General features: G+C 36.4%; 1 protein-coding gene across 2 annotated transcripts in view; it reads right to left on the reverse strand.

The window, feature by feature from the left end:
* Positions 1-15,233, reverse strand: part of LOC107687296 (syntaxin-binding protein 3-like) — a 32,034-nt gene that overhangs the window by 2,615 nt on the left and 14,186 nt on the right. For both annotated transcript variants that reach the window (XM_016484575.1, XM_016484576.1), the window contains exons 3-16: positions 9,130-9,211; positions 8,830-8,906; positions 8,667-8,739; positions 8,151-8,251; positions 7,919-8,064; positions 7,719-7,812; positions 7,077-7,201; positions 6,860-6,958; positions 5,116-5,182; positions 4,952-5,017; positions 4,712-4,792; positions 4,490-4,625; positions 2,490-2,596; positions 2,061-2,162 (exon numbers count right to left, since the gene is read on the reverse strand). In XM_016484575.1, coding sequence (XP_016340061.1) covers positions 2,061-2,162; positions 2,490-2,596; positions 4,490-4,625; positions 4,712-4,792; positions 4,952-5,017; positions 5,116-5,182; positions 6,860-6,958; positions 7,077-7,201; positions 7,719-7,812; positions 7,919-8,064; positions 8,151-8,251; positions 8,667-8,739; positions 8,830-8,906; positions 9,130-9,211 — 1,356 coding nt within the window. The remainder of the gene's footprint in view (positions 1-2,060; positions 2,163-2,489; positions 2,597-4,489; positions 4,626-4,711; positions 4,793-4,951; positions 5,018-5,115; positions 5,183-6,859; positions 6,959-7,076; positions 7,202-7,718; positions 7,813-7,918; positions 8,065-8,150; positions 8,252-8,666; positions 8,740-8,829; positions 8,907-9,129; positions 9,212-15,233) is intronic.

A 15,233-nucleotide genomic window follows, 5' to 3' on the forward strand; every position in this document is an offset into this window, starting at 1 on the left:
CACACACAGAGACACACACACACACACACACACACACACACACACACACAGAGATTTAACTGACACAAGCTGATTTATCAATATGCAACAAGACATTCATCTTTATTGGCTCTTCTCACTAATGACTAAAACATAACTTTTACATAATATTTGTGTATTAAATTTAAATCCATTCAAAGTCATCGTGTCTCCTCAGAAAATTTGGATTAAACCACTCGATTCATGTGAATTAATTTTGCCATGTCCTTATATACTGGATTTTCAATGGAGGGACAGAAATCTCTCACATTTCAAATATCTTCATTTGTATTTCACAGAAGAAAACAAGCCATAGAGATTTGGGGCGACATGAGGGTGAGCAAATAATGAGAGAATTTTAATTTCACAGTTATGATATCCCAACTATGAGCTCATTTACATATGACCAACGTTTAATATATATTTTAAGTATTCAGCAACTTGATCTGCCTTATGCAGGGATACATAGTCATTTACATATAGAAGACATAAAACTACAGTAACAAGAACAGTCTACAGTTAAATAAGGGGCATTATAGAAGTTCGTGGAATAAAACTAATGCTACATAAGTGTACAAAAGAAACTCTGATTAATACTATTCTAATGGTGGCTGCTGTGAACCTGCTTGACCGAACTAGTGCAATTTAAAGTTTATTTTCACTTGAAGAAGAAACTACCCTCTGGAAATCAACACATGACTGTCTAACCCAATGGCTTTGACCAGTGCTATATATAGCTGACAAGAAATAAGACATTGTCTTTTTATGATTTCTGGAAGCATGACATTTGATCTGTCAGTCATAACTTAGGATACAATGTCAGTGGCCCTGAACAATTCATATGTGCAATGGGTTATTTTTTACATTATACATTATAACTGTAAGCTCATATCCTGCTGTATTATATATCAGGGCTCCACAATGAGGACGGCTGCTAGCCCAAGGGCAGTGTGAGAGCACTTCAGGACAGTTACTTGACTTCTTGGGGTAGTTTTAAATTCACTGTTCTTGTACATCCATTTTTATGTCTTGCAAACATAAATATTTAGTTTTTCAGAATATACATTTATGGTTGCATTATATCTGTATAATTCTCAACTTGCTGCCATTTTAATTTGTGGCAAATATATTGTGGTCAAAAAAAAGTTTGAGGGGTTGTATGTACATTTATTGTGATTTCAGCTGCATTGGCTATTACATCAGATACAAATAAAACATTCAACAACATAATATCATAAATACAATATAATAAAAAACAAATGTTTTTATTTTTTCTTTAAAATTCGACAAGAGCAAGCACAATTCTCTAGAATATTTTTTAAATGTACTTGCAATAAAATTTGTACAAGTTATTCTTGGTCAATAAAAAAAAGTCCTTAAACGTTTGCGATAGTCTCGTAACATTAAAAAATAGGACAAACCAATAATATATGTTTTATAGACAAGTTGGTGATACAGTATTGACATTTTGGTGCTTCTTCACTCCTCAATAAATGCCCATGAGTCAGTCTAGAATGGCCTATCCAACAACTTATAATATATGTATTGTAAGTTAGTATAAAACTTAGTTGTGTCTTGCCAATATATAATATATATAAAAAAACACTACCATTCAAGATGTTTTGGGCTCAGTAAGGTTTTTTTGTTTTTTTGAAAGAAATACATACTTTTATTTCATACCATTTGATCAGAACTGATACTGAAGTCTAGAGTAATGATGCTGAAAATTCAGCTTTGCACCATAGAAATAAATTACATTAAAAAAAAAAATACTCAGATAGAAAAATTGTTTTCTAAATTGCAATAATTATATTTCACAATATTACTGTTTTTCTGGATCAAATAAATGCAACCTTCAAAAATATTTTACAAAATCGTACTGATCCCAAAATTTTGAATTTTAGTGTACACAAAAAAGTGATCATATAAAGCAAAGCAAAAAAAATAAAAATAACACTTTATTGCTGAGCCCTGCATATGTTTGTCTAACAGTGCTTTAGACACAGTTTGGCAACCGACGTTTAGGATTAAGTGTCACTCACCTCCATTACATCTTTAATGATGGGTGTCCAGCGAGACACTTTGTAAGTCTCCTCATCTGACCGGTCTCTCCGAGATTGTTTACGAAATGAGAACATGCTCGGCTGTCATGAAGAGAGATGGAGGTAAAACTGAATATCAGAAAAAATACATCCCTGTTAAACAGCATTTGGATTTCGCACGTCCAATCAGAAATGTCAAAACTCGATACTCTTAAATCAATAATAAAATTAGCCTTTGCTGTGGTTTAGAAAATGCCATTGAGTGTCATGAAATTTCGTTTGTATGGATGCCAAATACATTTCAAACGACAAAACTGCAAATCAGAACGCATCAGAACCAAATAATAAGTCAACAGTATGAGTGAATTATGCAATATCAGTAGGAAAAGAAGCAGTGCCAGAGGAGACAGAAAGCATCCGCGGACTCACCGTGGATAGGATGGGAACTCCCAGATGTTCCCAGTTCAGGATATACCCTCTCTCATCCTCAATTTTCACATGCTGAATCAGTTTATTCAGGTTCTCCGCTGTCGTACCTGCTCATCACACACAAACACATTCAGCTGCACTCATCCAGCAGGAAAACACACACTGCCATTCAAAAGTTTGGGATGAGTAAGATTTTAAATGTTTTTTTAATGGAGTCTCTTCTGCTCATCAAGGCTGTATTTATTTGATCAAAAATTAGTTTGACGAATCTCGAAACTGCCTTTTCTTTCTAAGGTTCTATAGTTTAATCATTTTTAGAAAATAATTCAATTTTTGAAGTTTTTCAATCTGGGTTTAGGGCAAAACATAGCACAGAATCAGCACTTTTAAGGGTTTAAAATGATAAACTATTAAATGCTGGTTCTGGAACCTTGTCGAACCTAATGTTATTGGACCTGAGTGCAGCCTTCGACACCGCTGATCATAATATTTTGGTTTCTAGGCTGGAAATCCATGTTGGAATTTGTGGAATAGCTCTTAAATGGTTTAAGTTGTATCTAGCAGATAGAAGTTTCGCTGTAAAATTGGGCAAATGTATGTCAGCGCCAGCTCCACTAAAGTATGGAGTCCCTCAAGGCTCTATTCTTGCCCCCCTTCTGTTGTCACTGTACCTTCTCCCTTTAGGAACTATACTTAGGAAACATGGAGTTTCGTTTCATTTTTATGCCGATGATATGCAGATTTATCTCCCACTTCAAAAAGACAATGGGTCTGGTATGAGCTCGCTTTTGAACTGCTTAACTGACATCAAGGACTGAATGGCGTTAAACTTTTTAAAAATGTAGTGAAAATAAAACAGATTGTTTTTTTGGCCCAGTCAGCAATCAAACTACTATAAATTATATTCTTGGCTCCCTGGCTAAGCATAATAAAGCAGTGGTGAAAAATCTAGGTGTACTTTTTGACTCAGAATTTAAATTTGCCAAGCAAATAAATTTGGTGGTCAAATCTTGCTTTTTTAATTTGAGACTTCTAGCAAAGATGGAGCCTTTTCTGTCTTTTAGAGACCTAGAGACAGTTATTCGCGCCTCTATTTTTTTAGGCTTAGACTATTGTAATTCTCTCTATATGGGAGTTGGCCAGAAAGCCCTGGCACGTCTACAGGAAGTTCAAAATGCAGCTGCGAAATTGCTGACCGGCACTCGAAAGTGTAATCATATTACCCCTATCTTGTCTTCTCTCAAATCGTTGCCGGTCCATCTCCGAATTGAATATAAACTTTTAGTGTTTGTCTTTAAATCTCTGAATTAGTTGGCACCAACATATCTGGAGACATTAATGAACCGGTATTCCTCTGTTAGTCCCCTGAGATCATCTGACCAGCTATTTTTAGTGGTTTTAGCTATTATTTGAGCTATTTTTAGTGATTTTTCTTTTATGCCAAAAATCATTAGGATATTAAGTAAAGATCATGTTCTATGAAGATATTTTGTAAATTTCCTACCGTAAATATATCAAAACCTAATTTTTGATTTGTAATATGCATTGCTAAGAACTTCATCTGGACAACTTTATTGCTAAGACTGGACAACTTTAAAGGTGATTTTCTCAATATTTAGATTTTTTTTTGAACCCTCAGATTCCAGATTTTCAAATAGCTTTATCTCAGGCAAATATTGACCTATCATAACAAACCATACATCAATTGAAAGCTTATTTCATCTTAATTTTAAAAAATCCTTATGACTGGTTTTGTGGTCCAGGGTCACATATGGCGCAGTTGCGCTTCGGGTGTCCCGAGTTCGAATCCTGCCTCGTGGACCTTTCCTGACCCTGACCGTTTTTTTCTGTATTTTTGATCAAATAGATACAGTCTTGATGAGCAGAAGAAACTTCTTTAAAAAACAAAAAAATCTTACTGATCCCAAACTTTTGAACGGCAGTGTACTAAGCTGGACAGTTTCCCAATCACTACATGTCAAGAAAGGAAAAATGCCCACCGTTCAGACTGAAGATGTAGAGAAGAACGGCCCGGATCTTATCAGTGGTGTCATGTGGGTGTAACAGCACAGGAAGTAACGTCCTCATGGGGTCCTTGACCTTCTGTCCTTCAGCATCTGCACCTACAGCCAGATCCTACATGCAAAGCACAAAACGACCATGTGAGACACACTCTCGACAGAAGAGGGCATCCTTTCTCTCAAGGCACCATTAAGCTTTACCTGTTCGGCTTTGCAGAGTTTTTCCACATTCTTCTGGTAATGACTCATCAGATCCTCAGCTAAACTTATGTGGACAGTTTTCTGAGGGAGAGAAATGGGAAACATTGAACTGCAAGTGAGTATTTTAGGCAGCCTCGACCACCACTATTGAGTGTATAGGCAGTATGAATGTGATCTTCCACAGTCACAGGCTTCATGTGATAGCATGCTCTTTCAGGACATGCGAGGCGGCTCGATTACCTGAGTCACCTGCTTGCGGAAGGCTGGCATCTTCTTCATGAGCTGTGATAGGCCTCCGATTGAGATCTGCCAATGACAGGGGCATCTATGACATACTCATATGAGGGAATCTGCAACTGGACACTACCGTTATTGTTTGGAGGTGTTGTAAAAATATACTGTACCTTCTCATCGGACTGTTTCTTCTCACCTCTGCTGGCAGAGATTTCCTTCACCAGTTTGGGGATTTGCCTTTGGAATAAATAAATACAATAGTGCTGGTCATATTAACAAGGACATTTATGACAATAATAGGCTTTGTGCCTAACATCACATCTGCTTGTTTTACAGGGGTTTGTTGTGCATAACCCCCATTTGGTAAATACCAAAGCTACAATGCATTTATCTTTTGTGGATAAAGCAATCCCATAATGTACTGCAATAAGCTCCAAGGAGGAGGAAGGAGTTTAGGGTCAGTGTGATTTTTAATTTTTTTATATAAAGAAATTAATACATTTATTCATCAAGGATGCACTGACTTGATCAAAAGTACCATTTATAATGTTAAAAAAAAATTATATTTCAAATAAATGCTGTTCTTCTGAACTTTCTAATTATCAAAGAATCCAGAAATAGAAATGATATCACGGTTTCTCAAAATATTGGGCAGCACAACTGTTTTCAACATTGATAAATATTTAGAAATATTAGAATGATTTCTGAAGGATCATGTGACACTGAAGACTGGAGTAATGATGCTGAACATTCAGCTTTGATCTCAGGAATAAATTACATTTTAACATGTACTCACATGGAAAACAGTTCTTTTGAATTGCAATAATATTTCATAATTAGTGCTGTCAGTCGATTAAAATTTTTTATCTAATTAAATACATTAACACAATTAATCACAAATTATATATGGCTATAAAAATACCCCCAAAAGATTATTTAAAGCTATTTTTTGTTAAATAAGGAAGTATTAAGTAGACATTACAAATGGTAGCTCTTGAAAGAAATATTTTATTTGATTCAACATAAAATTTATTACACATAAACATTAAGGCTACAACGGCCCAACATAAACTATGGACAAAAAAGAAGATAATTTGAGAAACATCTCAGATTTTTTCATTCATGCAATAGTAGTCATTGGTAACCAAAACAGCTTTGTTACCAACAGTCTTCAAAATACCTTCTTTTATGTTCCACACAGTCATTCAGGTTTGAGTAAATGATCAAAATGAGGATTCATTAAGAAACTAAACACCGCTGTGTTGCTCAGAGGCACACAACAGTTCTGCTGTGGCGTTATAGGTAATATTTTTGATGGCAAAACTGAGCAAAAACAGACAATATTGTGTTTAAAATGTAACACAATATCAACTTCTTATTTACTGAACTGCTGTATAAAATCACATTTGCAATCGATATATTCAGGTCAAACAGCACTCACTGCTATTGCTGCTCGTGTTATATCACTTATCATATGATATAAATATGAGACAAAAACTGTAGCATTTTTGCACTAATATCTTGAATTTTAGGGCATAACTGCATTGCCCTGCATCATATTTGTCAACACTCAACTATATGAAATGCAAGATGACGTACAGGTCTGGGGGGCGGGGCCAGTGCGTTAACTGCATTAAAATATTTCAATTGCATTATTTTTAACTAATTAAGTTAACATGTTAAACTGATAGCCCCATTCATAATATTACATTTTTTTACTTTATTTTTGTCTGTGAGCAGAGGAGACCTCTTTCAAAAACACAAATTTTACAACCCCAAACTTTTAAACTGTAATGTATTTTATTGAATACAGAAAAGAACTGACACATACAGTCCAGTTTAAAGAAAACTGATCACTCCTCCCAGTGACTGCATGCCAAAATGTGGAGATTGAACTCAAGCAATTCTACTCACCCAGCGACCTCAGCAATGTGCATGTGACGTAGTTTGACCCATAATTCATCCTCTTCAGTCAGTAAAGCTTCTTTCTTAGAGCCATCCTTTAACTTATACCTAAGAGAAGACACACAGAAAAACAGCAATACGCAGGAGAACCAAAATAAGAGCAGGGGTGTCTGTTAAAGTAAATAAAGATCAATTGATTTGGCTGAATCAAGTTGCGGCGTCATACTCATAGGCGTTGTCCTTTATTGGTATGAGGTCAAAAGCCATGGCCTGGTAGGTGAGCTCGTGAAGAATAGGACTAACAGGGTCCAGCGCACGATCGACAATCAGAAGCTGAGCCTGCGTTTTTCCCTGAATGTGAAAAGAAAGTACTGACGAGGCAGTTTGTGCAAGCAGAAATATCACTTATAAGACCACATCAGAAAAAGAACAAGATTACAAACATTATGGGTTAAAAAAAAAAAAAAAGCCTCAGGGAGAACACAATCTTATTCACCAATCCTACAAAACTTGGGCTTATACAGTTGCCAATTCATTTTCCTGAATCAGTTCTTTCAAACTATCTTATCCAATGAAACTGCTTCAGAACGGATTGTCATCAATCCTCAAAAATCTTCATAGAATTAAAAGCACTGAACAAGCCACTTAACTTTGTTTTTGTTTTTTTTACAATTAAAAAATTGTTTTTAATTCCCATGTATTTTGTACTGTATTTTATTTCTTGCTTTAAACATTTGAATTTACTTAGATTTTCAACCAAACAGATATTGCTGCTATCCATGTCAGAGCAAATAAATATATTAATAAATACCATATCAATCAGATACGCTGTAATACGAGGTTGTTATAAACACTCAACAGCTCTCACCTTTTTCTTTGAATTATCATCCAACTCATAATGTCGTGCCAATTTATTATCCACAAGTTCAGCCAACTTCTTGCCATAATTAAGATTCAGATCTCTACATAGAACAGAAAATGTATTACAGAAACCTAGATTAAAGCTCCATTCAAGCACCAGGTGTAACTTGAGCACATGTGAAGTGAGTAAGAGCAGGCTGACTGTACTTCTTGAATCTGACTCCAGGATACTCGTCCAGCGTGGCACAGAGCGTTACGATCTGATCAGCTATCGTCTCCAGCGTCTGATCTCTGTCCTGACTGTTCGGAGTGTAGATGCTCTTGAAGGCCTCTGCATTATCACAGCTGAACACCTGCACAGGTGACCCATACAACACACACAGTCATAAACAACACAACTCTCAGCCATAACAGGCTAAACGAATCTCCAGATACTCACCTGTGCTTCCAGTGGTAGAAACGAGATGTTGATCTCTTTACACACTTTAATGTGCTTGGCACAGCTCTTCTTCATCTTGTCGAAGAGATCATCAGGACAGACTGTGGCCAGTTTGATACAAAAGTAATGAAAACATCACTCTTGATGAAAATAACACAGCGCTGTCAAACGATTAATCGCGATTAATCGCATCCAACATAAACGTTTTGTTTATTTTAATGATAAATGTATGCGAGTGTGTACTGTGTATATTTATTATGTATATATAAATACACATACATGCATGCATGTTTAAGAAAAATATGTTATGTTTATATATAAATACATACATGTAAATACTTTCAAAATATATACTATATGTGCGTGTATTTATATATACATAATAAATATACACAGTTCACACATACATTATGTAATCAAAGACTTTTATTTTAGATGTGATTAATTGCGATTAATCGTTTGACAGCACTAACACAATCCATTCCACTTTTGAGATAATCATATCAGTGAACTCACAGTCAGTGAAGAAGACATAGGCAGCTTTGTATTTGGGTTTCGGTTTGAAGTCATTAATAAATGCATCAATACACTGCAAATATAAAACATCCGGGTCACAAACAGATCAGCACAGTAAAGTAAGAGATGTTATGCGTATTATTTGTGTCTCCTGAGCTCTGACCATGGCAGTGGGTCTCATGAAATAGATGGCCTTCATCTCTGGAACTGGTTCTCTGTTTTTGTGCAGGTCCTCCACAACTGTGAACAAATGAGAGGTAACACGTTATGACAATAATTCCCCATCCAGCACGTCTATTCTTTTGCTTGACATGGAGGAAACGAAACGCTTCCCTTCTGAAAAACACAGGAAGGAAGAGCGTCCAACTCTCACTACACTATGAAGTTAAAACACTGAATCGGCAGACAGCTGGATTTCTGTCTAACACACATGATATACAACAGAACTGGAGCTTTTACTTACTTGTGATGCCCTCCGACATGAGGTCGGACATTTTGCAGCAGGAGGAGAGGAGGCGCGTGGTGAAATGGTCCAGTATGAGGATCTGTGAGAACAGATTTGACATCAATTACAGAATGTGAAACATTCATTGTATTAAGACAATATGGGGCTGTTTACACCTGGTCACTTCATGTGTTTCATGAAAAGACCAGGTGTAAATGCCCTCCGATCGCTCAAACCACTTCAGGAGGTGGTCTGGGCCGCATTCCAGACGAAACTGGACAAGTGTAAATGCATCTGGTTGTTGAAATATGTAACTACACATATGTAAATTTTACTCCTCCCAAAATGTTAAAATAATAAAGTGTGAGAGCATGTTATAGGCTATATGACATTAGTCAGACTGCGCTAATGCAACACGCATTGCTGCGGACGAGTAGCTGAGCATCTCTTCAGCAAGCTGCCGCACAAACTGCCGCGAATGAAACTGAAAGTAAGACGCAGACGGTCAACACACAATAATCTTCATTAAAAGTAGTAAGACAAACTTATCTTTCCAGTGCTGATGCCACGCGCTCTCCTATTGCGGTCTTTGATCTTGAAATGAGCTGATAATTAATAAAATGCAGCGCTTATCTTTTGATTTCGTAACGTGAACTCCGTTAAATTTAAATATAGCACGGGAATTGAAGATATTGCTGTCTTTGATCTTGAAATGAGCTGATAATTAATAAAACACAGCGCTTATCTTTTGATTTTGTTGACGTGAACTCCGTTAAATTTAAATATAGCGCGGGAATTGAAGATCGGATTTATATCCGTTTTGCGACGACACATGTGTACATTGTATGTGGCCAAGTGTAAATGGAAGCGTTTTAACAAATCAGATAGATATCTGATCAGCGAGAACACATGAAATGACCAGGTGTAAACAGGCCCTTTGTGAATCATATACTGGTTTCAATTACACTTTTCTTTTCAAATTAAAATACCCTTCATTATAACAAATGTTCAAAGTGTCAATCAGTGTAATGGTTAAAGGTGGTGTACGTATTTTTTCAAAAACACTTTAGAAAACTGATTCGGGCCGAGTAGCAAAACAAACTTGTAGCCAATCAGCAGAAAGGGGCATGTCTACTCATGATGCGGAGGAGAGAGAGTTCAGTGCACAGGACGGACATTAGCGAGCCGAGCGACGACAGAAAGATAGAGATGGCAGATAAAAAACAAAAGAGGAAAACGTCTGCGGAACAAAAGAAGGCTTAAGGCAATAAGGCAAGAAGTAGGACCCGTGTAAATATCAGATCAGCTTTCCAGCGCTGGAGAGAACTCAAGGAGTGGAAGGCCTGCGATCGGACGCCGAGGTTTCTTGTTTCTTCTCGATAGGCGAGTAAAATTGGTTTTGCTTTGTTTCACAGAACTAATATATGCTGGCTTTTGCTTGAATATGCTCGTGTGTCATGTTCGCTTTGTTCATCTGCAATCGTATTGTCGTTCCCTTCAGCTATGATAAAGACACATTCATATCCACACCCTATAAGCCTGGAGCGTCTAAACCTCCTCCACGGTCTGTTTCAAGCGTCAGCTCCCGAAGTGTGTCAGAAAAGTAAGATAATATGTTTAATACAGCAGATAATAATAGAGCAGATTCTGCCATAATCGTTGCCTGGGTTGTTTACGTATTTGTGGGTGGAGCTATCAAAATAGGGGCGAGACCCTTTTGGGGTAGGGGCGTGTTTGCTTTGGTGATTTGAAATATCAACATTGCACTGTAAAAAATTGCTGTAAAAAAACGTCCAAAATCTGACAGTAACGTACTGTTTTCCATTAAAACCGTAATGTACTGTAGAAAACAGCATAAATGCATTATGGGCAATATTTTGCCATTTAAGAAATTGCTGTTAATTTACAGCTATTTTTTAACAGTACTCTACACTGTATTTAAGAAATACGTTTTTTTACTGTTTGCAATGCATTGTGGGCTGTGTTAAATACAGTGCAATGCAGTATTTTTATATATATATTTTTATTTATTTTTTTTTGGGTGTACAAGTGCGAGTACAAGTTTGGTCAAAGTGCGTTACTGTTTTGTCAGTTTGGTTAATTTGCAATTTTCAAGCATCCAAAATAATTTTCAGTCAGGTTCTTGTGATGGCAATTTTTTTACAAACATCATTTGTAAAGCACTTTTTTCCTGAAGAGGACGCAAGTTCGAAGGACATCTGCTATACATCGCAATTCGCCATCTGAAGTCCTTCAACTGCATTGACCTGCATCTGCACCTACACTGTAAAAACATTTTCTTATATTCCTCACCAGTATTTTTTTCAGGTAGTATTACCGTAAGTAATGTTAGCTAGTGAGTGTATGGTTTTAAAATGTGAATATTTCAAACATACAGTGGGTACGGAAAGTATTCAGACCCCCTTCAATTTTTCACTCTTTGTTATATTGCAGCCATTTGCTAAAATCATTTAAGTTAATTTTTTTTCCTCATTAATGTACATACTTTCCGTACCCACTGTAAATTTACACGCATTTACAGTTACCAGGTTTTAGCAATTATAAAACATCTCTTCAGCGCTAAAATGTGTGAATAATTCAAACATATACACGCAGTTTACAGTCACCAGATTTTAATCAATTTTAAAATGTCTCTTCAGCGCTGAAATAAGAGTAACGTTAATTCAAACATTACACGCATTTTACAGTCACCAGGTTTTATCAAGTTTGTTTTAGATCATCTCTAAACTTTTAAGACTGTTAGTCGTTGTTAAAAACTGGCCAGTTAACAATCTGTTGCCCGTTGTTAATGGCTTCAAATTCCATACGAATCACTAAATTCCACACAAATCACTAAACAAACTTGATGTATGAAATGTCGATTATTTAATGTAAGTTTAAAGGTGGCATATGTTTAAAAGGAGAACAGTTTTAGTGTTTAATATCTACAGCAAAAACATATATTATGATAACTTGATTTGCGGTTAGAAATTTAGTTGCTTAGATTGATACGGGTTGTAACCAAAATCAGCCATTATACTTGTATTCTTTCTGACGTATTTTAGTCGAATATCAAAGGATGTTTAGTGTAAACACTTATTCAAAATGTTGATTACATGGAATTGACTGCCTTGAGCAATTGTATGGCAATCGTGTATGCTGCTTTATTTCACTTCAGAATTCTAGGACCATTCAGTGAATCTGAACAGTAGAAACGTGTAAAAAAAAAAACTTCCATAAAAGTTGTTATGGAAGTAGCAGTGTTATGGAAAAATTAGTTGACTTGAGACATGCAGGAAGCGTTTTGTTAGTCAACACTATCAGCAATCTCCTTGTTATCTCTACATTGACAATTCTAGAGTTATTTTGATCAAATGTTTTGTTTGCTGATGTTTTACAGAGGTACCAGTTGGAATACCTTAGACGACATGCAGCCAGGTCGTCATGGTTAAGTGGGTGTAAAATGACAAAGTCATTCACCTAGGACTAGGACTCTTTTAAAAGGTACACATGCCTCCTCACTGGAACGTTTAATAAAGTGCAGAAAAAAAAGTAATGTTATGAAATCGGTGCTCAGCAAGCTGTCGAGCTAGTGAGTGTATGGTTTTAAAATGGCCCTTCAGTGCTGAAATGTGAATATTTCAAACATATATTTACACGCATTTACAGTCACCAGGTTTTATCAATTATAAAACGTCTCTTCAGCGCTAAAATGTGTGAATAATTCAAACATATACAAGCATTTTACAGTCACCAGATTTGATCAGTTTTAAAATGTCTCTTCAGTGCTGAAATGTGAGTAGCCTAACGTTAATTCAAACATTACACGCATTTTACAGTCACCAGGTTTTATCAAGTTTGTTTTAGATCATCTCTAAACTAAGACTGTTAGTCGCTGTTGAAAACTGGACAGTTAACAATCTGTTGCCCGTTGTTAATGGCTTCAAATTCCACACAAATCACTAAACAAACTTGATGTATGAAATGTCGATTATTTAATGTAAGTTTAAAGGTGGCATATGTTTAAAAGGAGAACAGTTTTAGTGTTTAATATCTACAGCAAAAACATATATTATGATAACTTGATTTGCGGTTAGAAATTTAGTTGCTTAGATTGATACGGGTTGTAACCAAAATCAGCCATTATACTTGTCTTCTTTCTGACGTATTTTAGCCGAATATCAAAGGATGTTTAGTGTAAACACTTATTCAAAATGTTGATTACATGGAATTGACTGCCTTGAGCAATTGTATGGCAATCGCGTATGCTGCTTTATTTTTTTCTTCAAATTGACAGCAAAAATGTTCTCCTGTCAGGCCTGTGGTCATAACTGTGCCACAGTATTGGCTTATGTAAAGCACATGAGAATTCATAAAAATACACCTAATTACATTTTTAAGTGTGTTTTGCCAGATTGCAGTGGGTCTTTTCCAGCTTTTATGCTTCACATTTACAGACATGGCAAATCTGTGGTTAAGCCTAGGTTGTGTCATGAAGTTGAATTGACATGTCATGTCGATTTCTGCAGGGAAAAGTGTAAGAACTTCAAGTCCTTTTATTCTCATTTGAAAACACACATCAGAGAAGGGAAAACAGTTGCTTGAACAATACAAATTAAATACATGAGCTGCTTGATGCCTTTGTCTGATCTCAGTGCATCTTGATTTTTTTTTTTATTATGCCAAATTATTACTGCAGTGGAGCTGATTTTCAAATCACACTGCATATAAGCTTGAATAGAGGCATAATACGTGAACTGTCTCCTGTGTATAGTAATACACTTGTAATTTTTAACAAGTAAATTACTTCCAAGATATAGAAAAACGGGCAGCAAAATTTGACAAAATACCTCATGATGTCAGTACTAGTTACTAACAATGTGCAAAACCCAAACTACCCTTTTAAGTTTACAAGGTGTTCCTTGTAGTTTTTCATTCAGTCTCTGACGATTGTAATTTCAGGTGCTTCATTGGCATCAATCCTGAAAAAGGCACAAAGGCCACCCAGGGAAAGGTTACCTCGAAGAGGACAGGGGCGATTGTCCAGAAAAAATTCTCCACAGTGAATGCACATGTCTCCACACTATTGAAGAGACTAATCGACTTTCAGTGGGACTTCATATAGGTCAGTGAGCTCTCCTCTTGTTTCTGTCTGTGTTGTTTTGTCAGACTGATGTTGCCACATTAAACCACAAAGTTAATTTAAAAAAGTAAATGTGTGCTAAAAAGAACAAAAGCAGTACAACCTTTAAAAAATGTTTCAGGAGTGTAAAGGAGTGAAAATCTAAAAAATGTAATGCTATCAAATCAAATTGATCAGTGCTTCTCAAACCTGTCCTGGAGTACCACCAGCCCTGCAAATTTTGTATGTCTCCCTCATCTATCACACCTGATTCAACTCATCAGCTCATTAGTAGAGACTGCAAGACCTGTAATGGGTGTGTCAGATATAGGGAGACATACAAAATGTGCAGGGCTGGTGGTATTCCAAGGGCTAGCTTACACTGGCACAAAAAAAATCAGATTTTTTGCTCGCATCTGACACAGATCGGAATTTGTTGCACATGTGTGAACACAAAAATCCGCAGAAGATTAGATTTTTCCGCATCTGATCTGGGCCACTTCCAAATGTGGTTTTAAATCAGATACATATCCGATATCTGGACATGCGACCTATGTCTAAACACGCATATCCGATTCCTCTTGGAATTCCAAGCCATCACAAGGCAAGGGCAGCACGTTTGCTCACTAAAAGATAGCTTTTATGTTGTATTATGAAGCAGACGTGCCTGTATATGCATCTATTTTTTTATTTTTTAAAAATTGCATGCGCACGCACGCACGCACACACACGCACGCAGACACACGCAGACACACACACACACAGACACAGACACACACACACAGACACACACAGACACACACAGACACACACACACACACACACAGGACACAGACACACAGACACACAGACACACACAGACAGCAGCTGAATTTCAACCTCTGCTTGGTTAATTATAAACCAAATAAGCTTTTGGTTTTTAGTTTTTATAAGCTTCACTGGGTAGGCTACTCTCTCCCTTGCTCGCTCTCTCATTATCATTATATTCGAATTTCGAATT

The sequence above is a fragment of the Sinocyclocheilus anshuiensis genome, unplaced genomic scaffold (genome assembly GCF_001515605.1).
Source record: "Sinocyclocheilus anshuiensis isolate Anshui unplaced genomic scaffold, SAMN03320099.WGS_v1.1 scaffold1857, whole genome shotgun sequence".
NCBI lineage: Eukaryota > Metazoa > Chordata > Actinopteri > Cypriniformes > Cyprinidae > Sinocyclocheilus > Sinocyclocheilus anshuiensis.